The 23,972-nt window shown below is 40.0% G+C and overlaps 1 protein-coding gene across 2 annotated transcripts in view; it reads right to left on the reverse strand.

Annotated features, from left to right (window-relative positions):
* The window catches only part of LOC122805592, a 161,370-nt gene that overhangs the window by 2,684 nt on the left and 134,714 nt on the right, over nt 1-23,972 (reverse strand). Inside the window, exon 1 of one of the 2 annotated variants that reach the window (XM_044075818.1) lies at nt 6,578-6,703. The exons of the other annotated variant lie outside the window; for it this stretch is intronic. Within the exon in view, the coding sequence (XP_043931753.1) occupies nt 6,578-6,603 (26 nt within the window). The 5' untranslated portion in view covers nt 6,604-6,703. Of the gene's footprint in view, nt 1-6,577; nt 6,704-23,972 lie in introns of those variants that run through there. 2 annotated transcript variants of the gene reach the window in all.

The following is a 23,972-nucleotide window of genomic DNA, read 5'->3' on the forward strand; positions in this document are numbered from 1 at the left end:
CCATAAGAAAACAGTAAAGATGCAATTATAGCAACAGAAAGAGCTGCTCCTGACAAAACTGTGGCAGAAGAGAACTGGAGACACCAGAGTGCCTGTGGAAAATTCTAAGCCAGTAATAATGTCCAACAGGGTGTGTGTTACTGTATAAATAATGCCCACCCAGGGTGTTATGAGGCCTGACACCACAGGTGGAGGGCCTCTACACCGACACCCTCTGGTGGGCATTATTTACACAGTAACACATCCTGGATGGCATCATCAGCTTAGAGAATAAGCTATCTGTAAAATTATGTTTTACCTATTTATTTTTATTACTATACATTTTATATATATATATATATATATTTTTTTTTTTACGTAAAATAGTTCCTCCTGATGTTTCAAACTTGCTGTACTATACATAAATGGTGTTGGAGGAAGCACTACATCCAAAGTATAACATTTAAAAAATATCCAGATATTTTCTTTATTTTTTGGCCCCTTACTTCCGAAATGTGTGGCTTGTTGCTAGTCACTAGGGAGTGAAGTTACTAAATAATGAAATACGTTTAAGTTTCAGACTATTTCCTTCAGAAAACTTCATGCTAACACAAATCCTGTCATTTAAGACTACTTTGTAATTTTATAAAAACAATATCTAAACTATGTTCCTATTTTGAGCCTTTGCTCCCCATTTATTTTAGGGTTTATCACGATATCTTGAGATAAGAGGTCGAGAGGTATGCAAATCTCGACTGCAACTGCTGTCGGTGCTCGATCACTCACTCTTCACATTCTCTTTCACACAAACACAGACGCACCTTCCCTTTCATGGATGCAAAAATGCATACACTTACAAACACTTGTTTCTGTTTCATTTACTTTTTACACTTGCTAAACAGCAAAAGTGCTGCTTAGTGAGTGTAAAATAATAGCTCTATCCATCTCATTCTGAATCTCATGCATGCATACACACACTTTTTTTTTTTTTTTTTTACACTCACTAAACAAAAGCACCACTTCACAAGCATAAAATAATGGCAACCATTAGTTTATTATCAGTCCAAGTTCCACTGCAGCTTAATATGCTGCTGTGAAGCAGTAGACTCGTTTTTCAGCAGGCATTACCTGTAGATTAACATCTACTGGAGAACATTTATTCTGCAATCAGGGTGCCTACCTACAAGTCGCCCATTCTCTAATACACTGCATTCCAAGCAGAAGAGAAGCAAACTTATTCCTCCAGTAAGAGAATGTCAAGAGGCAGGTATGAGATTCAAGTTGTTCTATCTAGCTGATTTTGGTATACTTTTCCCAAAGAATCCAGACATTTTTGGATGTGCAACAGGCTAACAAGGAAAACATTTACCCAGCAAAGAGCGAGTCAAGCAAACAAGCTGAAGGGGACTCTCATTCCTCTAACAGCAGCAAAGTTTACAGAGAGAACTTGCCAGTAAAACTTTTTCTATTGTTCCAAAGGAAAATGATTCTCACACACACACACACACACACACACACACACACACACACACACACACACACACACACACACACACACACACACAAAGGCCAGAAGCTGACTAGAAAAATCAGGAGCCCTTTGGACTTGAGCCACAGATCAATGTTGGGTGATTGAGATGACTATGAGGAAGATGACTAAATGTGAAAGTAGGAAATAAATGGAAGAAATTTAAGTGTCACTTCCATAATATGTAGTCTGAACATGAGAACTGTGCTTCTGCAATAAGTGGCTAGAAACAATGGAAGTTTGTGGACTGTGTAACTAGTAGCAGGACTCAAAGTGGAATTCCAATTTTGTCTGTTTAGGATAATAAAGGGACTGAAACTCCAAGTAAAATTCTTTTTTATAGTAATACAAGTAAATAAACTTACTGAAGTAAGTTGTATGTTAAATTGAGAATTTGCTCTGTGCAGTATACAAAAGCATTTTTAATGAGAGGTAGTGAAGTCTTAGCAGTGACAACTGTTTATGCCAGTGATATTAAAGAAAGTACTTTTTCTTCACTGTGAGGTATCCATGGTTTGTACTGTGGGAAGGAAAGGCTGGCTATAAATAGTATAATCTTGTGATCTTGGGCTGCCAAGGGAGGATGTGGAAGTGTACTGTTCATATCTGTGTATAAAATAATGATGAATTATTTCATACATTGGTAAAACTATTGGCTATTCTTCTCTTCACCAACAAACTCTGTGGCTACACACAGTCAATGTACAAGGACAGGCAATTCATCATGAAACGGCATAACTATGAACTAGGAGGTATTTGTATGAGAAACATTACAATTATTAATTTATTTATTAGGATTTGTCTATAAGACACAAAGCCCCTTTTCAACGGAAACCCAGGGAACAAACTCTGTACATTAAGTTTAAAAAAGGTTACAGTAAGAATTCAGAGAATAAGCCTAAGAATTCAGATAATAAGCCTAAGAAAGACAAAACTCTTCTAATGGTTAGAAGAGGAAAAAAAAAACATGCTATACCAACGGGTAGATAACCTTAACTATTAAAACCAAAGGATAAAAAAAATAAAATACCTTGATTATTAATATCAGCTAAATACAGCTACTGCAGACTTCCAAGATCACTGATTAAACGTTTAATTCTAGCTCTCCCAGTGTGAAAAATAAAACTTGGCAAAGAAAACCAGTGAATTTATATTTCTGGGTAAATTTCAGTAACTGGCGAGTTTAACTGCACTGCATGGATGCCAGGAAAAAATACGAAGGGCTTGAAAGAAAATCAGCTACAAAAGGTGAGGAAAAAACACAGACTCGGAAAAGTACTGCAGCTGTTCAGCAAAAACCAGTGCAAGCGCCACATAGGACTTTCAGTAACCTAGAGGAAAGCATAAAGACAACTACACACAAACCTGATTAAAATAAACAAAACACTGATGGATTATATCAACTAAAACAAGAAGAGGCTGGAAAAAAAGGGATGAAACTTTAAATAGATATTCAGATGAGCTGATAAAACTGCAAAGATCGGAGGTCAAAATGAAGAAAAGGCTGTGTGAATAAGACTGCTCAAGAAGGGATGATTCAAAAAAATAATCGAATTAGAGGAAAGAGCATGTACGGAAAACCTGGGATTTTCTGCTGTACAAGAGAAGTGGGAAGGAAAGCACAATTAATTTTATGAAAGCACTAATAAGCAACTGGACTGGTATTCCACAGCAGATGTTTTTAACTGAAAGGGCACATTGTGTGTATGCTTCAAACTTGGCTATGAGAAAGCAACCTAGACCTTTAATAGTAAAGATGCAATACTACCAGCAGGAGTTGATTTTGACAAAACTGTGACAGAAAGACAAAGTACTAAAAGTGGGAGACAGCAGAGTGTTTGTGGAGAATGATTACTCAACTCATTGTTCACCAAGCAGAAGAGGAGCAAATTTATCCCATTATTCAGGGAATGTCGAGAAGCAGGCGTGAGATTCAAACTGCTATACCAAGTACTGTCAAAATATTCTTTCCTGGAGGGACAAAATTATTTTCTGAAATAAATGCTAAGGAGGAAATATAAAAGTTTGTCCAACAAAAAAGTGAAGCTGTGAAAGAGGAGGATATTCTACTACTTGTTCTTACGGTAACAAAGACCACAGAGAGACTGTGCCAGCGAAACCTTTTCCAATGTTTCAACAAAAAAAGCTTGAGAGAAGGAAAAAAGCACAAGTCAACTATAAGAATCAAGAGTACAGGTCTATGTTTAGCCATTGAATGGCACGTTCATCGAACGGACATTCACTGGCAAGATAGGATGGAACATAGAGTTCCACGAAAACGCACATCATCGTAAATAAAAATATAATTGTCATAGCTGGCCAACAGAAAGGAAGCAGAACGAAGTACATACTTCTGTGTAAGGCAGGTATAAGGAAACTCGGAGATCGCTCTACAGTGGGGAATCATACCCATCAACTGTACAGATCTTTGCAGAATATCCAGATTTTTGCCTCATATTTTTGTTCATTTTTCATAAAATTGTGATTTACTACCAAATCACTGGCAATTCAATGAAGATTTAAGAAAATGAGACATTGGAGTTTCAGACTTCATACCCTTCATAAAATTCATGCCAATGCAACACCTGTTGTTCTATCTACTTATGTTTGTAAGAGCACTATTTAAAAATTGTCCCTATTTTTGGGCCTTTGTCCAGATTTCTTGCTCTAAGAGGTAGATAGGTATGTGGGGAATATGCCCTACTTCATGCCATTAAAGTTTAGAAAAACACTTAGAAGAGGGATAAAGTAAACTAAGGAAAACAAACTTTTTTCTTAAAGGTACTATTTTTATATGGCATGATTTTCTGTGTGTGCTATAAAGCAACATTTGTCCGCTTATTTAAGTAAGGTGCTCATTTTTTTTTCTCTTTCTCTTTGTTCAGTTTTAAGCACCTGAAAGGACAAATGGTACAGTGGTTAGTGTGTATTCTTTTCAACCATAAGGTGCAAGGTTTGATTCTCACCACTGGAAAGGGCATTACAGATTGAAGGTGTATTTACTTAGGTGGGAGGGTGGCATAATGGTTAAGGCACTTACCTTACATGCACAAGGTGCAGGGTTTGATTCTCACATGGGTTAATTGGCTAGACTTAAAATGGCCCACAAGGGCAATTAGAACAAAAGTCTGGTTAAAAGAGCATGACAAAGTGTTTTTTTCTCATTCTTGCATAGGGGAATGACCAGATTAAGGTCCTTAGCTTGATCTAGTAGGTTTCAACAGAAAAAAAGTAAATGAAAAAAATAATGAATGTTATAAGGCTTTTGTCTAGCAAATAAATGTATGCTTAGTAGTATTTCTGTATCTGGTCCTCGTGTCTCCAGGAGACAATTTGATGAAGAGAAATGGCTAACAGATAAGTTCTCAAAGCATTCAAGTGTTCACTCAGCTAGAAAACCAGATATAGTGATCACTGAAATCGCCACACCCAGTGACTACAGTGTCCTGCGTAGAGACACAAAGTCATAAAATATCAGGATTTGCAGGCAGAAATGAGAGCAATGTGGAAGAAATATACCCAGATAGTTCCAAGAGTAGTCTACAGTCCTATTTAAATACACTACCAATACATATAACTCCATATGAATTGTAGGAGGGATCATTACTGGGCACATTGCAGGTGCTGTGAAGTGCACTTCTGGTTGACAGAGAGTGAAACAATACTAATTTCATGAACTTTAATAGTACTTTGACTTAGGAATATGGGGTCCATTCCATCATAGTATTAGAAACCTAAAAGATTTGGAGAAATTAAAAAAACTGGTAGAGCTACAAAGGTAAGACAAAACCAGACATTACCTAGCTGAAGCACAAGTTGTACCACACGTCTTAGCATGGATAACCTTTCTTATAGGGTAACTCAGGTTTGCAAGTCTGGCTGTCAATTTGGAACATTTTTTCCTATTATAAGGGTAAAACTTCATACTTTAAGGTGTACATAGTTTTGTGTGTGGTTATCAAGCTAATAGGTTTTAGGGAAGTATTTGGGTGTATTTTTGAGGGCTTTCAATAAAACAAAAAGTTCTGTAAGATGTGCCATAGTCTCAAATAGATATGAGAAGAAATGGTTATACAAATTCAACCTCCCAGACAATGTGCGCATGTAACACAAAAGCTAGAACTAGACATTTCTAAAAAGCTGTTATACATAAAAGGTAGGAACAACATTTAATACACTGATGCTTTCTGTAATGTCTTTAAATGTCAATGGTCTCAAAGATAAATACAAAAAAGAGAGATTAATGAACTATATTAAAATGTAGAGTGCAAATAGCTATGCTACAGGAGACACACTTGGAAAGAACTGAACATCTGAATTTGATAAAGAAAGGTTTTCAGGATGGTTATTCAGTGGAATACCAGGGACAAATGGAAAGAGAAGTATTTGTATTACTTGCAAGAGGAGCTCCAACAGTGATAGAAGATAAAACAAAATAAAATAAAAATGGTACACTTGTAGTATTAAGGGGTTACTGGCAAGGGAGGGGAATTACACTTATCTATTTATATTCCACCTAAAACCGCGATAATGGAGCTTAAGAAAATTTTGGGAGAAATAAATCAGCTTTCAGCAAGGAATATGTGGGGGCTGGAATTTGATCTACAACACTGAAGATGCATCTGGAGGGGCCCAGAAAGGAAAATATAACAAAGGAGGGTAGATTTGGCATGGAAGATGCAAATTCAGTACTAGGAGTTCCCAAAGATTCAAAAACTGGGCTAAGCTACAGAGTTGACATTTCACATGGATATGTGCATTTAGCTGAAATTATAGATATGCACCCAGTAACTATTTCAGATCATGCGCCAAAAACTAAAATAAAAACACAAGGTAATAAAAAATGAGACACTGACGCGCTTTCCCACCTATCTGTTGAACAGTGAGGAATTTAATGAATGGGTAGTGGAAATTATTCAGAAGCTATTAGAGAAGATGGAAATTTCTACTGAAAATATAGCTAGGGAGTGGGATAAAATTAAAGTGTAGTTTAAAAATAGGGTGGAAATAAAAGAAAGGGATAAATGGTTAAAAAGTTAAAAAAAAAAAAAAAAAAAGTTACCTACTCACCATAATGTTCCATCTGTGTTGTCCATTTACATTCTTCCTCAATAACTCAGCCATTATTTTCAGCTTGTGGCCACTAAAACTCTCAAGCTCCTTCCTTACCCATAATGCTCTACCGAGAACATACCTCAGATCTTGTTTGCTGGCTTCTAGAAGAAAAGGAGACATAAGCATAATGTTATACAGAAAACCATATCTGGAACTCAACATAAGGAGCAGTGGTTTCCTAACAGGGTCTCACTCTTCCAGTAGACATTAGTTCAAAAGCAGGGGAGTTAAGTAAGAATAAAACGGACAACACAGATGAACATTATGGTGAGTGCATACCTTTATCAGATGATGCCAATTTTCATTCATTCCTTGACAACTGAGACAAGGTCCCCAGCTTCCTGAAATCCTGGGAGGACTCTATGGAAGGATATTCCAGATCCAATTTGTAATAAGTGATAAAGGTAAGAGGGTTAACACAAGCAGCAGTTGTACATGTATCATCCATGGAACCCCTAGATAAAAAAAACTAAAGACATTGCCATTGACCTGGCTGAATGGGCTCTTAAGGAAAGGCCCAATGTGTTGCACAAAAAGGATATACAATTGGTTAGCCATCTGGCTAAGGTTACCTTTATGACTGGCTTGCCTAATTTGAAATTCGCAAAGGAGGCAAACAATTGGTCTGTTTTTCTAAATTTTTTGTTCTATGTAAGTAAAAAAAAAAGAATAGTCTGTGAACATCCAGTAAGTGTAAAAATAAGTTATGTACTCACCATAACATTTCATGCATGTTGTCCATCTTGCCTTCATTCTTAGCAGGTCGAGTTCAGATCAAAACATCGGATCCGACTTAGCCTAATACAAAAAGCTGGAGGTCTTCCACTAGCTTGTGGCTAAAATCATATCCCATCATGCACTAGGAGAGCTCCCCCAGATCTTGTTTGTGGATATAACTAAGATATTAAATAAAAGTCACCGAATACCTCATACAGCAATCAAGAAGGTCAGAGAACATTAACAGCCAATTGCACTGGCTCGGTCTTCCACAAGCCAAGGGCTGGGGGAAGGAGGGTGGGATGTAAGAATGAAGGAGAGATGGGCAGCACACATGGAACATTATGGTGAGTACATAACTACTTTATGTGATGTTGTTCTATCTTGCCTTCATTCTTAGCAAGTTGGGACAATATCCCTAGCACCATCTTTTTTGGGTGGCTCAAGGGAGAATATTCTTCAGAACAGTGGACCCAAAGGAGGTGGGTCCTGTTCCTGGAGGCCAAATCTACTTTGTAATGAGTGATAAAGGTATGTGGCCTTGCCCATGTTGCTGCAGCACAAATGGTATCAATAGGTAGTCTCGCCCAAAAGCCAGAAGAGGTTGCAATGGCTCTTGTAAAATGACCTTTTACTTTATGGGAAAGTTCTTTGGTTTGAGATTTGTAAGCAAAGGTAATACAAATCAGACAGCCATTTCGAAAATGTGACTTTAGACAGAGGAGCACCTTTGAGTCTGAAAAGGACACAAATAATTGGTCAGATTTTCTGAAGTCCTTTCTCCTATGCAAGTAAAACTAATTGCCTATGTATGTCAAGTTAGTGCAACATATATTCTGTCTTATTCTCATAGTTGGGGAAAAAAACTGGAAGTTCTATGGATTGGTTTAAATTAGTTTCTGAGCATACTTTGGGTAGAAAGGATGGGTTTGTATGTAGGGATACTCTATCTTTGTGGAAAAGCATGTAAGGGGGCTTTATTGACAATGCGTGCAGCTTTGAAACTCATAGCAGAACTAATGGCTATCAAAAGAATTGTCTTCAAAGTCAAAACACTTGAGATTGCACGATGATGCAGGCTTGAATGGGGGAAGAATCAAACAGGATAAGACAAAATTCAGGTCCCATGGTGCTGGAGGGGCTTTAAATGGGTGTTCTTAACAAGAGAGTACCTTTAAGAAAAGCTTTGCAAAGTCTGTGGGATATCACACTGGGGCCTGATTCAACTAAATGGAAATTAATTATCGCTGCTAACTGAACTCTAATAGTAGCTGCAGCTGCGCCTTCATTAAATAGCTTTGCTAAGAATTCAAGAATGGAAGCTATTGGGGCAGAAAAAGGATTAATGTGATTACTTAACGCCCATAAGGAAATTTTTTTCCATTTGCTTCTATATAAAACTATCATCGAAGCCTTATGAGAGGAAATCAGGATGCGTTTCACTGACCGAGAAAGGTTAAGGAGCCTGGCTACAGTTGGAATCGGAACAGCCAAGCTGTCAATTTGAGGGTTTGAAGGGAGGGGTGGAGCGTCCACGCTGCATGAGTCAGGAGGTCTGGAACTGGGTCCAGAATCCAAGGCTCCTCCTGGAGATGAGGTCACAAAAAGTGAAAACAGATTTGATGAGGCCAGTATGGGGTGAGGAGTATCATGCTCCTTCCCAAGTACCTGGTTTTCTGAAGAACTCTGGTATCAATGGAAAGGGAGGAAAGGTGTACAGGAGACCCGGGGGGCAATCGTGAACAAGTGCATCCCCTGGTGACTCCCCCGGAAGGGGAATCAGGGGAAAGTAGTTGCTGCATTTGGTGTTTATGGATGTGGCAAAAAGGTTGCAGCAAGGCTGGCCCCATTTGCGGAAAATCTTTTCCATCACTTCCTGTTTTAGGGACCACTCATGAGGCATTAAAATAGCTTTGCTGAGTTTATCACACTGGATTTCCCCAGGATGCTCACTGCTACTAGAAAGCATTGGGAGGAGGATGCCCACTGCCATACTCTCAGGGCCTCCCGACAAAGGGGTAAAGATCTGGTTCCTCCTTGTTTATGTAGCACACAACTGAGATGTTGTTGGTCTGTACTGCAATAGCTCCCAGCGGGAGAGAGCCCTGGAATGCTTGTAATGCTAAAAAGTACCGCTCTCATCTCTAGGACACTGATGTGCAAATGGGACTCCAAGTGCCTTGGACTGTGTTTCCCAGACAATGCCCCCCCCCCATCTGAAAAGCATTTGTGGTCACTGTGGCTAGTAGCTGGGAAAGTACAAAGGGTCGACCTAATGTCACATAAGTGGAATAAAGCCACCAACGAAGGTCCTTCTTGCAAGATTCTGTTATAAATATTGGTAGGACAGGGGTAGTTCCTGCATGGACCACTGAGTGAACAAGTGGCCAATGTAGAGTTCCCATGTGCAGATGTGCTAATGGGACCAGGGTTATTGCTGCTGCCATGGTCCCAAAGACTTTCAGAATTGTCTTTGCTTGTACTTTTATTTTTGGAAAGAAGGTTTTGAACCCGACTTCAAAGTTGAACCCTTTCCAAAGGAAGTCTGGCTATCATTTTTGTTGGATCTAAATCTGCTCCTATAAAAACGATACACTGAGATGGCATCAAGGCAGATTTTCCATAGTTTATTGTGATCCTTAGGCTAGGACAGAGATGCAAGGTGGTGTCTTCTCACTTTCATTAGTAGATGCTCGGTGTGGTGGTTAGGAGCCTGTCGTCTAGGTATGGAAACACTCTGAATTCTAGGCATCTCAAGTGAGCCGCGACTACTGCCATACACTTTGTGAACACTCTGGGGGCTGTAGTGAGGCCAAAGGGCAGAGCTCGAAACTAGTAGTGACTGGCTCCCAGCTGAAAGTGCAGAGGATTCCTGAATCGACTGTCTATTTTTATGTAGTAGTACACATCCTGGAGGTCCATAGAGCACATCCAATCATCTTGTCTCCCAAACAGGAGTATAGACTGCAGTGTTACCATCTGGAACCTTGACTTTCTTACTGATTGGTTTAATTTGCTGAGATCCAGGATGTGTCTCCAGTCCCCGGTTTTCTTTGTAACTAAAAAGAATCTTGAGTAAGATCTGGATCCTATTTGGTCTGCGGGCACTGTCTGGATGACTCGTTTGTCTAGCAACTTTTGTATTTCTAGAGTTGCCTGTTCCATCGGACTGGGTGGAACGTCTGGGATGTTTTTATGTTTGGGACGGGGACAAAAAAGGGTATGGAGTAACCTCTGGATACAATGCTTTATACCCACTTGTCTTTTGTTAGCTAGGCTTCTGGGTACAAAGATAAGCGGCCCCAGACTGCCTCCAGAAAAGGACAGGCCGGCCTCCCTTCAGGAGTGTTAAAAAGAGCTTAACAAGGAGGGATTCGCTGTCGCCATGATTTTGAGGACCCCCTCTGCCACATGGCCAGCATCTTCCATTACTACTTCCCCCTCTGCCCCTGGGGGAAAAAAAAAATCACCACGTGTGTCCTGGAAAACTCTCTGGGATTTTTGAAACCACATTTTCCCCCCATTTTTGAACCTTTGGATAAGGTCTGGTAGGTAGGGAAAAACAGACTCCCACTGCAGAGTGCGTCTTTCCTTCTTGTTCCATACCTGGTTAGTGTGTCTGACTTTTAGCCCAAATGAAGACGAGCCATTAAAGGGGTCAGCAAATGGGGCATCCTGAGGCCTAGAATCTTCATGTCCTTGTGGATGCAGTGGTACAGAGACAGACACCGGTGCTTTTGGGAGAAGAATGTCCCAACCCGAGAGTGGACCTGTCTGTGGAGACAGCACTCTCCTCATTACCTCGAAAGCCCCCCACCCCTGATCCAAGGAAACTCCAGGCTCCAAAGAACCAGAGGAAATCCCCAGAACCAAGGGGGTTGGCTCTAAGGCTGAAGTAGGAGCTGAGCTCAACCAGGGCATGCGCCCAGAGAGGCAAGTTCGGATTCGACAACTGTCTGATCAGACTCCCCACTCTGGTCCCGAATGGATAGTCAGCTCCTGGACTCCTCAAGATCAGATTGAGCAGAGGATGTCAGAGCAATGTTCTGCAATGTTCTGATCCGAAGATCCCGAGATAGGTCTCTGCTCAAACGGTTCCACTACAATCAGTTCTGGACATTCTGGCTCAGAGGTTAGAGATCAGATCAGAGGAGTAATTGATGCTGAAAGGGAGGGCTTTGTCGGTTCCGAAGCCCTCTGAGTTGGATCTGACAGTTTGGCGAGCACTGGTGTCCTTAACAGTCTCTGCACAACACGATCCACATCATCGTTGGACAAGCTCCTGGAAAATCCAGTCGAGGGGACAGATCTGCAGGATTGTAGAAATGGAGACCTTAGAGAAGGAGATACTGGTTCCAATTCAGGGGACTGGCTCTGCACATATAATTCCACCAGCACCGAAAATGAAGTAGCTGAGGTAGTAGGCTTCTCGGACCCGACAGCCTTCGGGTCCGGAGTTCACACTTTTGGCAGTTTTTTAGATTTCTCTGACTGAGCACTTGAAAATGCGGACCTTCTCCCTTGTCCGACTTTGAAGAAGGGGATTGGCTCGATTTTGAAGAACCCTGACCTCCTTCAATCGCTTCAGAAAAGGGGTGTTTTAATAGGCCTTTTAATATCAATTTGTTTTTTCTCTCTAACAAAGCCATGTGGCTAAAAGAGTGACAGATGGCACAGGGCTCTTGGAGGTGAACCACTCCAAGACAGTACACATAAATGGTACGCCTGTCAGTAATTTTGACCACATTTAATAAATTTTTTAAACCCAGGCGATTTAGCTTCCTTAGAATCATTTGGAAGACAGTCAGCAATAATAAAGGAAAACATCTATACAATATGTAAATATATACTCTATTTTTTTACATAAACAACACAGCAAGAAAACATTTAGACGAGGTCCAGCAATGGAAAAAGCCCTCCAAGGTAAAAGAGTTAAGGCAGCTCTCTAATTCAAATGAACTAGCCTTGAGGAGTTAAAGGAAGAGAATAGAAAAGAAAGGAAAGCCCTATAACTAAAAATGAGCTTTTAGTAATTAAGTTTTAAGCCAGGATAGGGGAAGAAGGCCTTGCAGGGGAACGATGGCCAACAGCAGTGAAAAATCAGGAAGAAACAAACGAAAACACAAACATACTTCAGTAATTATCAAAGTGAATAAACACATTTTTAACAATTTTTGTCAAAATATGTAGAAAAAGACTACTTGGCCAGAGCCAGAGGAAGAGGAAGAGCACCTGATCTAGTTTAGCAGCAAACGAGATCTAGGGGAGCTCTCCTAGTCCATGATAGGATAGGGTTTTAGCCACGAGCTAGTGAAAGACCTCAAGCTTTTGTATTAGGCCAAGTCGGATCCGATGTTCGATCCGAACCCAACCTAAGAATGAAGGTGAGATAGGACATCACATCATATATTCATCTTTGTAAAATTTGGAAAGAAAACTGGCAAATTAGTAGATTTCAAGGAAGCTAGGATTGCTTTGTAATGCCACACTATCCTTATGAAATACTAAGTACGGAGGTTTAGAAGACAGTGCTTGAAGTTCTGACGGTCTTCTAGCAGAAGTGGTGGCTACCAAAAATATAGTTTTCCAGGTCAAATATTTTAACTCGCATTTAGCTGCTGGTTTGTAAAGAGAATGAATTAAGGTTTGCAACAGCAAATTTAAGTCCCATGGGGGAGTTGGCATCCTTATAGGTGGGTCTCAAAAAGAAGGGTTTGTCTCACAAAGGCTTAAAGTTTAGATGAACCCAAAGAGATGTTTTCAACACCTACTTGGAAATCAGAAATGGCAGCTTGCTGTACCCTAATGGTTAAGGAGCTGGCTTCTTCTTGAAAATTGTTGCTAAAAATTCAAGGACACTATGTACTGGTGCTGTAAGAGGGTCAGCATGTTTCTGCTGCACACAAAATACAAATCTCTTTCATTTACTTCTACAAATTCACCTTGTGGAAGTCTTATGGGAAGACAAAAGTATATGACAGAGGAAGAGTGTGTATGTTGTCTGGTTATCAATGGAACTGGAGAAACTATGCGGTCACTGTAGTTTTGAGATAGTGAATCATGCCCAGTAGGCAAGACAGAAGGTCTGGGACTGGAACCAGACTCCAAAGAGAGTAGACTAGATAAGGCCAAAGGAAGGGGAAACCAAATTTGTCAAAGCCTGTAAGGAGCAATGAGGATGACTTTGCTCTTCAACCAAGATGCTTTCTACAGAAATTTGGGAATTAAGGGAACTGAAGGATAAGCATAGAGGAGACCAGGGGGCCACTCATGTAGGAGAGCGTCTCTCAGCGACTCCCGCAATAGGGGGATTAGGGAAAAAACTGCTGCACTTCTTGTTTAGGGGAGACGCAAATAGGTCGAAGTACAGCTGTCCCCATTGACGAAGTCACCTCCGCCACTTTCTTGTTGAAAGACCACTCGTGAGGTAGTAGAATGGACCTCCTCAACATGTCTACTATAATGCTGGATTTCCCCAGAATGTGCACTGCTATCAGAAATTTGTTGGATGACATTGCCCACTGCCAAACTCAGAGCTTCTCTACACAGGGAGCAAGATGCGCTTCCTCCTTGTTTGATGTACCAAACCATGGACATACTGTCTGTTTGAATTGCAACTGTTCTGAATGAGAAGGAATCTTGGAAAGCCTAGACTGCTAAGAGCACGGCTCTCATTTCCAGCACACTGATATGCAAATTGGCCTCTTCGGGAAAACATGCGTCTTGGAATATTTTTCCCAGGAAGTGCTCCCATCCACCCAATATGGGATGTGTCTGTGGTCACTATGGCCTTGGGTTGAGGAAGAATGAAGGTACTTGCCTTGTACAACCTGATCCGAGGAGATCCACCACTAAAGGTATCTTTTGCACGCTTGGGTAACTCTTATCTGAGTGGACATATGCTGATGAAGAATGGAACACTGAGTTAATACTCATTGAAGAATCCTCATATGCAATCCTGCTAGTGTAACTAGAACTAATACCAAAGACATTGATCCCAAGCTTGTACAATCAGGTTAAAATTGAGGAAATTTGAATCATCTTTCTGACCTGGACTCAAGATAGTCTGTACTCTTGAAAAGGAAGAGAGGCAGTCAATGATACTGTGGTGAAAATTGCTCCTATGAACTCCAATGTCCAAGACGATTCTTACGGAGATTTGTTGTAATTCCTGGTAATCCCCAGGAGGGGGCAAGTCTGGAATATGTGATCTCAAGACCTTATCAATAGATGCCTGGATGGAGTGGTTATGAGCCAGTTGTCCCAAGTACGGAAACACTTGGCATCCCTGCAGTCTCAAGTGAGCTGCTCCCACCGCCATGCATTTTGTGAATACCCTGGGGGCTGTGTTGAGGCCAAAGGTCAGTGCACTGAACTCATAATGACTGGCTCCCAGCTGGAAGCATAAGTACCTTCTGGATTGCCTGTTCATGTTTATGTGATAGTATGCATCTTGAAGATCTATTGAGAACATCCAGATGTCCTTGTACAAATAGGGCAGAATGGACTGAACCATTACCATCTGGACCTTGGTGTGCTGAACTGATCTGTTCAGACTGCTTGAGATCCAGAATCGGTCTCCTGTCCCCCGTTTTCTTTGGCATTAAAAAGAATCATGACTAAGGTCCAGATTCTCTCTTGTCTGGTGGGACCTCTTGGATGACTTTCTTTTCTAGCAGCTTTTTTTATTTCTAGTGCTGCTGCTTTCCTCTGACTGTGTGGAACCTCGGGAATTATGCATACAGGTGGAGGTGATAGGGAAAAGGGAATTATATAACTCCTGGAAATAATCCTTTGGCCCTACATATATCTTTTATAAATATCTATCCCTCTGGTGTAAGGATAAATCCCAGATTGCCTCCAGAGGTGGACAATTGGGCCCCTCCTTTCAAGAGCGCTGATGGGATCTGTCAATCTCTGGACCACTGGTTTTAGAGGCCTCCTCTACCGCATATGCGGCGTCTTCCATTCAAGTTTCCCTCTCTGCCAGTGAGGGAACCATCTCACCATAGATCTTGGAAAGGACCCTAAGGGGTTAAAAATGCACGCATACTGCAGAGAGTTTATTTCATCTTGTTCACACCTGGAACGTGTATATTTTACCTTAGGGCTAAACAATAAGGTTCTGGCAAAAGATGCAGTGACAAATTAAAACTTGGAAGGCTACACAAACTCACACAAATGCATCCAGGCATGCCTCACAAATGCATCCAGGCCTGCCTCCCAATGGAAATCCATGAACCTACCACCCTTGAGGCACCTTCAGCTGCATGTGAAATGAGCTTCATGGACAAATTATTAATCAACTGCAGGGTTTACGAGGCCATAGTTCCTTAATCAAATCCCTCTGCAATCTAGTGAAGTGCGCCAAATAACTCAACATGAGTGCAAATAAGTCTGAAGCATAAACACACTTCTCAAATCTGTCCAAGGCCCTTGACTGCAAATAAGTCTGAAGCATAAACACACTTCTCAAATCTGTCCAAGGCCCTTGACTCCCTGTTTGGCAACCATGGCATCTACCGAACTCCCTTGCTCCAATATTCCTTTCATTAAGGTGGTGCCAAAATCTGGTCTGGTATCTTGGGGACTGGCTCAACTGTGTCCATTTCCTTCCACCTCCCCCCAAAATCTGGTTCTTTATCTTGGGTGGTGGCAAAAATCTGGTCTGGTATCTTGGGGCCTGCAATGAGCTTGTCAGCGGGCAGTCACCCAGGAGGTACACAGACCAAACCCAAAAGCCTCCAGGAATACAGATTCCTCTTAGGAAGGGTTATCAGTAGATCAAACACCCTTATGCTTAAGGATTGCTAGGATGCCTCCACCCACTCATCTAAATCTGTATAGTGCCTCTTCAGTGGTGTGCTCTGGAGATATACACAGGATCCAGAGGGAAGGAGAAAAAGTCTGCCCTGCAGAAGCAGAACACACAGTCTCCACTACCTTGACAGGCTCCGAGGAGCAGAAACAATGTACTTGGAGATTGTGCACTCAAAGATGATCTCACAGCCTTCAGAGATCGGAGAGACAACAGTCCCTGACACAGACAGATCCAAGGGGTCTGAAACCATTAGTCAGATAAGAGAAGGAGCAGAGATCGGAGGTGTAGAACTAAGAACTATGAAAGGCTAGAAGAACTCCCATCTGAACCATTTCATCACTCTATCCATACTGGCTTTGTTCAGATTTCGATAAATGGAGGAAGAATATCTGGTCTAGGTAGAAGCTTTGGATCCAATAATCCAGGATCTGAGGAAGCTAATTTCTCATCTGATGCCAGTTTCAGTGAAGTAGTCTTCGGATCAGACTTATGTTTCTTCCTTAGAGGTGCCACCCACCACTGGATTTGAGGAAAGGGTGGAGGAGTCTGACTGATCCTAAGATTTCTTGGACTGGAGAAGGCTGAAGGAAGCAAGCCCTTTAAAATGAGCTTATTCTTCCTGTCCACAATGGCCCAAGGATTAAATGATTTACAAAATGTCAATCTTTTTTGCAGGTACTCCGGGCATAGACAGCAAATGCATAAGGCATGAGCATCATCAGAGAATGGTAGCTTTTTTTTTTAAATGGAAAGGAAAAACTTTTTTAACAACAACGGTAGAAAGAATTACGCTAAAGTGTATAAAGGGAAGAAAACTACGAAAAGTAATTAGATAGAGAAATAATAAAAATAGAAGGACTCATCTCTAATTTTGAACACTAACTTCCAGAGCACACAGTGACTACTTCAAAATGCAAAAGCGGCAAACAAGATCTAAGATACGTTAGGAGACAGAGCATTATAAATTAAGGGAGGAGCTTGAGAGTTTGTTAGTGGTCACAAGTTGAAAATAATGGTCAAGTCAATCTGAACCAAACTATTGTCAAATGAATGAAAACTGACATCAGATCAAGAATTATTTACAGGGACTGACAAATGTTAAAGTATTGCAAAATAGGGTGAATCTCACAGAACAAGAGGAAGAGCAACTGCAGAATACTAAAGAGAAAATATGGGATTACCTCAATAACATGTACAAGTTTAGAAAGATTGCTGTTAAGCAACTGTTTTTTGCTAACACCTCTAGAGCAGAAAAACTTAGTACAACTCAGGCAAAATAAAGTAGAAAGGGCTATTGCCAAGCTTAGGGGAGCCTACAACAAGGAAGACAATAAGAGCTCCTGTAGAAGTTATTAGGAATATTTCGGAAAATCTATAAAGCACAGAAATATGGAAATCAAGAAAAGGTACAAACGGAGATTTTACAAAATAATTAAATATGCAAAGGTTACAGGTAGATGCGGCTCGATTGCTAACAGGGCAGGAGGAGATGAGGCAAAAATGTTGATGTATAATCAATAAATCTACATGGAAGTCCCAGGAATAGATGGTATTCCTGTAGAAGTTTGGAAGGTAGGAGGGAAAACACAAAAAAAAAAAAAAACTTCCAGATCTTTAACAGTATTTTAAGAGGAGGAGCATCAACATCTTAGAAAGAGGTGGCAGCTGTAACAGCTAAAGAGGGTAAAGATCCATCAGATCTAGCGTATTAAAGTCCCATTTAAACAGTAAACCATGATTATAAAGTGTTTATGCCTATAATGGCTAAATGAATGGCAAAAGTGATGCCAAAACTGAAAAGACCTGGATTAATGTGGTTTTGTGGAAGGGAAGCAAACATTCAACATTAACGGAACACTGATGATCCAGAGGAAAGAGCAATGTAAGAAAATAATACTGTTGGTGGATCTTGATGCAGAGAAAGCATTTGACAGAGTAAGCTGGGACTTTATGAAAAAGGCAATGGAAGTATTGCCATTTCCTGATAAAAATTATAAGGTTGGTTAGGAGGATATATGAGGGATTGGAGGCGAAAATTAAAGTGGGTGGGGTCTTCCCTGATAATTTCTGCTTGAGCAGAGGAACCAGGCAAGGATGTCCTCTCTATCCTTTGTTATTTGCATTATATTTAGAACCATGATTCAGAAATTCAAGGATATAACTGGTATTAAAGTCAAGAAAAGGTGGCTCTATTTGCAGATGATACTATTTTATACCTAATAAAACCAGAAAATGAAATTATAGTGTTGTATAACATTTTGAGACCGTCTCAAATCTTTTCAGGATACAAAATTAGTAATTTACCACTATTTCCTTTGTTTTAGCTTTACGTGCCCACACAAGAATTGGTTCAGCAATATCCATATTTACGGGGACATGATAAAATGAAGTAATTAGGGATATGTATTAAAAATTATTCCATGTGGCAGTTAAGGATATGTGGGAAAAAACTAAACAAAAGATGATACAAAAACTGAGAAACTGGAAGCTCTGTTATATGGTTATGGATAGTAAGAAACAAGCAGTTAAAAGGCTTTTAGTCCCTTTAATCTTATACACAGGTCAGGTATAGTTTTATCAACCAAGGGAAGAGTTGTGGATAATAATAAAGAGCTGTAGGATTTTGTCTGGGAGGGAAAGATGGCAAGAGTCAAGTGGGATAATCTTATTCTTCCAGCAGAACAAGATGGATTGGGATTACATAATTTATAGGGGTATTTCAGAGTTACACAGTTAAGGCTCCTATACATAGCACAAGCAGAAAACTAGGATTCAAAGTGGAAAGTGATTATGATGAAACAGGGGAAGCTCAAGAAACAAGCAGAGCGTGAGATTCTAGATGCATACATTTAAGGAGAATAAAAATCATACAGATTATTATATTCATGAAGTAGCAGGAAGTATTCTAAGAACTAAGCCAACATGGGAATGGAGAAAGGAGATTCTGCCGATAGGATGACTGCAATTAGCGATATAGACTGTAGGAAAGAGGGGCCTGTAATTTATTGGAGAAAACTGGCAAAGGAACCAAGTTATTGGGAGTAAATAACTAGAGGAGAAAAAGTAACAGAATGGAAAGATGCCAAAAATGTATTTGGACTGCAGGTTAGAAGTTGCCTTCCCTATCAAGGACTGATATCAGTGTATAGGCAAAGAGAAAGAAATTGGGGAGTCCCAAGACCAGCAACAGTATAGTTTTTAGTAGAATCTAGAACAGAAGCTGCTGTTAAAAAAGGAAAAATTAGTAGAGCATATAAAATGTTGCATAATTGGGAAGAGAGATTATATAATTCACAAAGAAACGATGGGAGGATGTAGGTCTGTCTGCCAAATATGCAACAAAATCTAGAAGATTTAGATCTTTGCTTGGAAATGTTTACATATATATTTTTACACCCTAAGTAGACTCCTGAGAATTTCTCCTCGGTAGGCAGCAGATGTTGGAATTGTGATGGGAAAGAAGAGGTGATTGGAGTGATTGGGAATATATTTTCTGGGAGTGTAATGAGTTGGCAGACGTTTATCTTCAGACAACTCTGTCAGAGATACTGGGGGAGCAAATTGGTGTAACTAGGGAAATTATTTTTCTGAGCTAAGATACAGAATCAGAATTGCCTAGACATAGTAAGGGCTTGCTGAGTCCAATTATGGTGGCTGCCAAAAAAACAATTACTAGAAAATTGAAATCAAAGTCTAATCCAACTGTACTAGAAGTAGTGAATATAGTAAGAGATAAAACAACTGGAATTGGGATCTTTAGAAAAGGGTAGGAACAAATTACATAGGAAAAATGGCGATTGTGGGAACAATACAAACGGGAGGAATGAGGTTTAAAAGAAGACAGAATTTGAATGAACTATGTAATGTTTGACTGACAATTACTGGGTAGATTATAAGTGCTATATAATGTTTGCAACTAAAATTATGTCAACATGGTTTGTGATGTAAAATGCTTGCAACTAAGATTATGTCAATATGATTTTTCATTTATATAAATGTATGACTGCCCAAGTCATAAGTGGTAATTTAATAAATATGTTTTTGTTTAAAAAAACACAGATAATTGCAGTGCAGAAATATGTTATTTGCAATGTACACTTTACAGATATGGCTACTGACTTTCATTAATCAGCAACAAGAGAAAGAGCAAGACATGTTTGAGCAAACAACAAATAAGCAAAACTAGAGCACAGTGTACATTGTTAATGTTGGTTTCCAAGTTTAGGCTTTGATACAGCCTTCCCAGTTGAGTGACAGGGCTGCCACAGATAAAGTAAGAAGAAAAACAGTGAAATAAGTTTGATGAGTTATGTGGGATAGATTGTTTAATGGTGGGGTTTAGATAAAAGATATGGGAGGTTGGCTGGACAGAATTCATAGGAAAACAGCAGATATTCTTTAATCTACCCTTTTTTGGCCATCAATAAAGTGTGATTGGAAATTTACGGTATTTGGAGGATGAAGTAAAGTGGGTATGCAGAAACAGAGGTTTTATCTGGGTGAATGGCATGAACATGACCATGATTCCAACAGATGTTGGTTAAAATGTTGCTTAAATGTTATGGGGTTTGATCTAGTGCGAGTGGGATGGAGTTCCAGGTTTTGGATACACGGATGCATAGGAGTAGAGGGAGACATTTGTCGAGTTATTAGATTTTTGTGACAAGTAATATGGAGCGAATGATTCTTTTGTGTAAAAAGTAATGTCTTTCAGCTTATCCCGGTTAGAGGTCGCCACAGTGGAACTCCGGTCCACTAATGACTGGCAGTGGATTTGTACGGTGCCGAGTTGCCAGCCCAACACCCAACCTTCAAAGAAGGCACACCCATTCACGCTCAAACCTATCTGCATGTCTTTAACATCAGTCGACCGCGGGGAGGACATGCAGAGTCCACACAGAAGGGCGCTCCAGCCGAGAATCGAACGGGAGAACCTCTTACTGTGAGGCGACAACGCTAACCACTTCACCACCGAATGATTCTTGTGTAGTAGTAGTGAATTACGCTGCTGATGCTGGGGCATTTATCTGACTTCAAGATTAGGTTATGTGTAGTGACCAGTTGAGAGAAGGCTATGGTATGCTGCAGTTCAGTTCACCAAAGTTAAGAGCCAAGTGGTGGTATGGTCTGTGTGAAATATTAAATAGCAAAGTATGCTATTTTATTGTAGTACTGTTCAAGTGATGGGATTGGGTGGTTTGCAGAGTTATACTTTTAATTACTTAAAGGGAAACTGGTAATCAGTTCAGTGAAAGCAAATTAAGTTGGGCACATTGAAGGGGATACTTTTGCAAGTAGATGCATTCCTAGCAGCATTTAGCACTTCTGTATAAAAACATAATAGTCCACAATCTAACCTATTAATTTATGGGCAACCACTGCACTTTGTCTTAAGGCTACAAGTCCGTTTACTGAGAGAATGCAAGTTGTTTTTTCATACCTGGGGAAACAGAAGGGAAAGAATGGATGGCATCTGTGAAAGAGGGAACACAGGATATACCATGTGCTTCCAGCATGATTAAACATCACTTTATTGTAAGTAAAGCCTGTGGGTGTAGTGGTCTACTTTGACACGAGTACATGGAGTGGCACTGCCCTTTTTGGAAAGTCCATATAGTTGTCTGTGTTTGCTGCGAGTTAAAAGGTATTGAGAGAGGTCAAAAATGAAACTGATTTCTGAGTATTTTTACTCAAGTGAAAAGTCCAGGAAAATGTGACAGACTCTGAGATGAGAAGCAGCAAAAGCATATAAAGATAATCTTACCAGATAATAAAACATGCATTTAAGTTGCAAGTTGGAAACCTGTATTAAAAAAAATAAATGCAAACTGTGAAAGTAATAGCTTCTTATCAGAATGACTGCCTTATCCATTTTATCATGAAATGCAAATGGCACTGTAGGCAAGGATGAGAAGCAAACAGAATTGAATGAAGTGTAGGATGCAGCATTATTTGCAGAGGACAATATTTTGTATTTGATAACCCCAGAATTGGACATTTCAAAGTTGTGTTACACATTGAGACAGTTTCATACCTTTTCAGGACATAAAATTAATGAAGATTAAAAAAGCTATAGTGGTAAACCCATACTTATGGGGACGTAATACGATGAAGTACTTTGGTGTACGGATTAAAAAAAATTCTGTGATGGCAGCTATGGATATGTAGAAATAGAATAAACAAAAGAGAACGCAAAAACTGAGAAGCTGAAAGCTGCTACTGATGGATATGGATAGCACGTAAACTCAGTGAAAAATGCTTTTAATCCCTTTAGTTTTAAACAGTAAGACATATTTTTATCAACTAGACAAAAAGTTGTGGGCAATGAGGAGGAGCTGAAGCATTTATTTGGGCAGGGAAATAAAGTGGAATAAGTTGATCCTTCCCATGGAACAAGATGGTTTAGAATGACCGGATATGAATGGATACCTTACAGCTATGCAGTTAAGGCTCATACACAACGCAAGCAGAAGGCTATAAATCAAAGTGGAAAGAAACAATGTTAAAATGGGGGGGCAGAGTTTGAAAAAGAGACAGAACAGGATTTTGGATGCAGATCCTTAAGGAGGACAATCATCATCACAGAGATTATTATATTCACAAACCTATAGTCTAAGAATTAAGCCAACACAGGAACGGAGAAAAGTGATCTTGCCAATAGTGATGACTGCAGTTGAGTACAGAAAAACAGGAAGAGGAGGGTGAAAATTACTGGAGAAAAACAAAGGCTTTGGTAGCACATAACTACAGAGTGAAAGGTAAATGAGTGGGATGAGGCCAAGCACAAGTCTGGACTGCAGGTTAGAGACCGCCTTCCCTACCAGGCACTGAAATCAGTGTACAGGCAAAGTGAAGGTGATGGAGTGCTAAATTAAAAGACCAGCTCTGGCAGAGTTTTAGTAGAGCCTAAAACAAACAGAGGTAATCCAGAAAGCTCAAGTCAGGACTGGTATCCTTCCTGTGACTTAGAGAGTGACAGGGCTAACAAGAAAGAGTACAAAGGATTAGTCCAGATAAAGTCACTTTAGGTATCAGATCTAGGGCACATACTTTCTCCGATATCCTCCGTGTGGGAGACATAACACCTCAGTGAAGATTCAAATAGTATATTCAGTTAAAAGGCAGACGGAAGAATGTTCTTTTTCTAATACATTACATTCAGCAGGTCAGCTATCTAAAGTCAGTTACAGTCAATGGTGGGAGGGTCCCGGAAGCAGATTGGAGGAAAATCTGGGAGGTGGAAAAACAAGGAGCAAGTCCCTTACTTGATTATTCCTGAAAGATCAATGAGGGTTTATCAGCCTTTGGAACTTCATTCTTAGTTAAAAGGTTTTTCATTTTTAACAAAGAAAAAAAAGACAACATGCCATTAGCTACGACTACAGAGCTATATTCAAGAAAGCACGTTCACCTCAGAGTCATCTGGTTCAGCTAATAGGGTGGTTTACAGTGTTATCATTGAAAATGTCTGCTTTTTTATATTAGCCTGTTTTGTATCATATGTAATATGAGAGGCTGTGTCTGCCTTTATGGGGGCTCATATTTTTTGAAGTAAATTATAAAAGCTTTATTACAGAACTTTTTCCAGTCTGACTTATTCTTATCAATGCTTGTATCACATGTAATAGGAGAGGTTGTGCCCACTTTTATGAGGCTCATATTTCCTGAAGTATATTATCAAAGACTAATCCTCTTGTTTGGCAAGGATAAGAGGGCCTGTTTATAAGAGGCTCATGTCCATAGCTAATGTGACCAGTCCCCATTCTTCCTGAAGACCTTTTTTACATGCAGGGGAGGTAGTAACTAAGAGCC

Source organism: Protopterus annectens, chromosome 6.part1 (genome assembly GCF_019279795.1).
Source record: "Protopterus annectens isolate FY-2018-M chromosome 6.part1, PAN1.0, whole genome shotgun sequence".
NCBI classification, from domain to species: Eukaryota; Metazoa; Chordata; order Ceratodontiformes; family Protopteridae; genus Protopterus; species Protopterus annectens.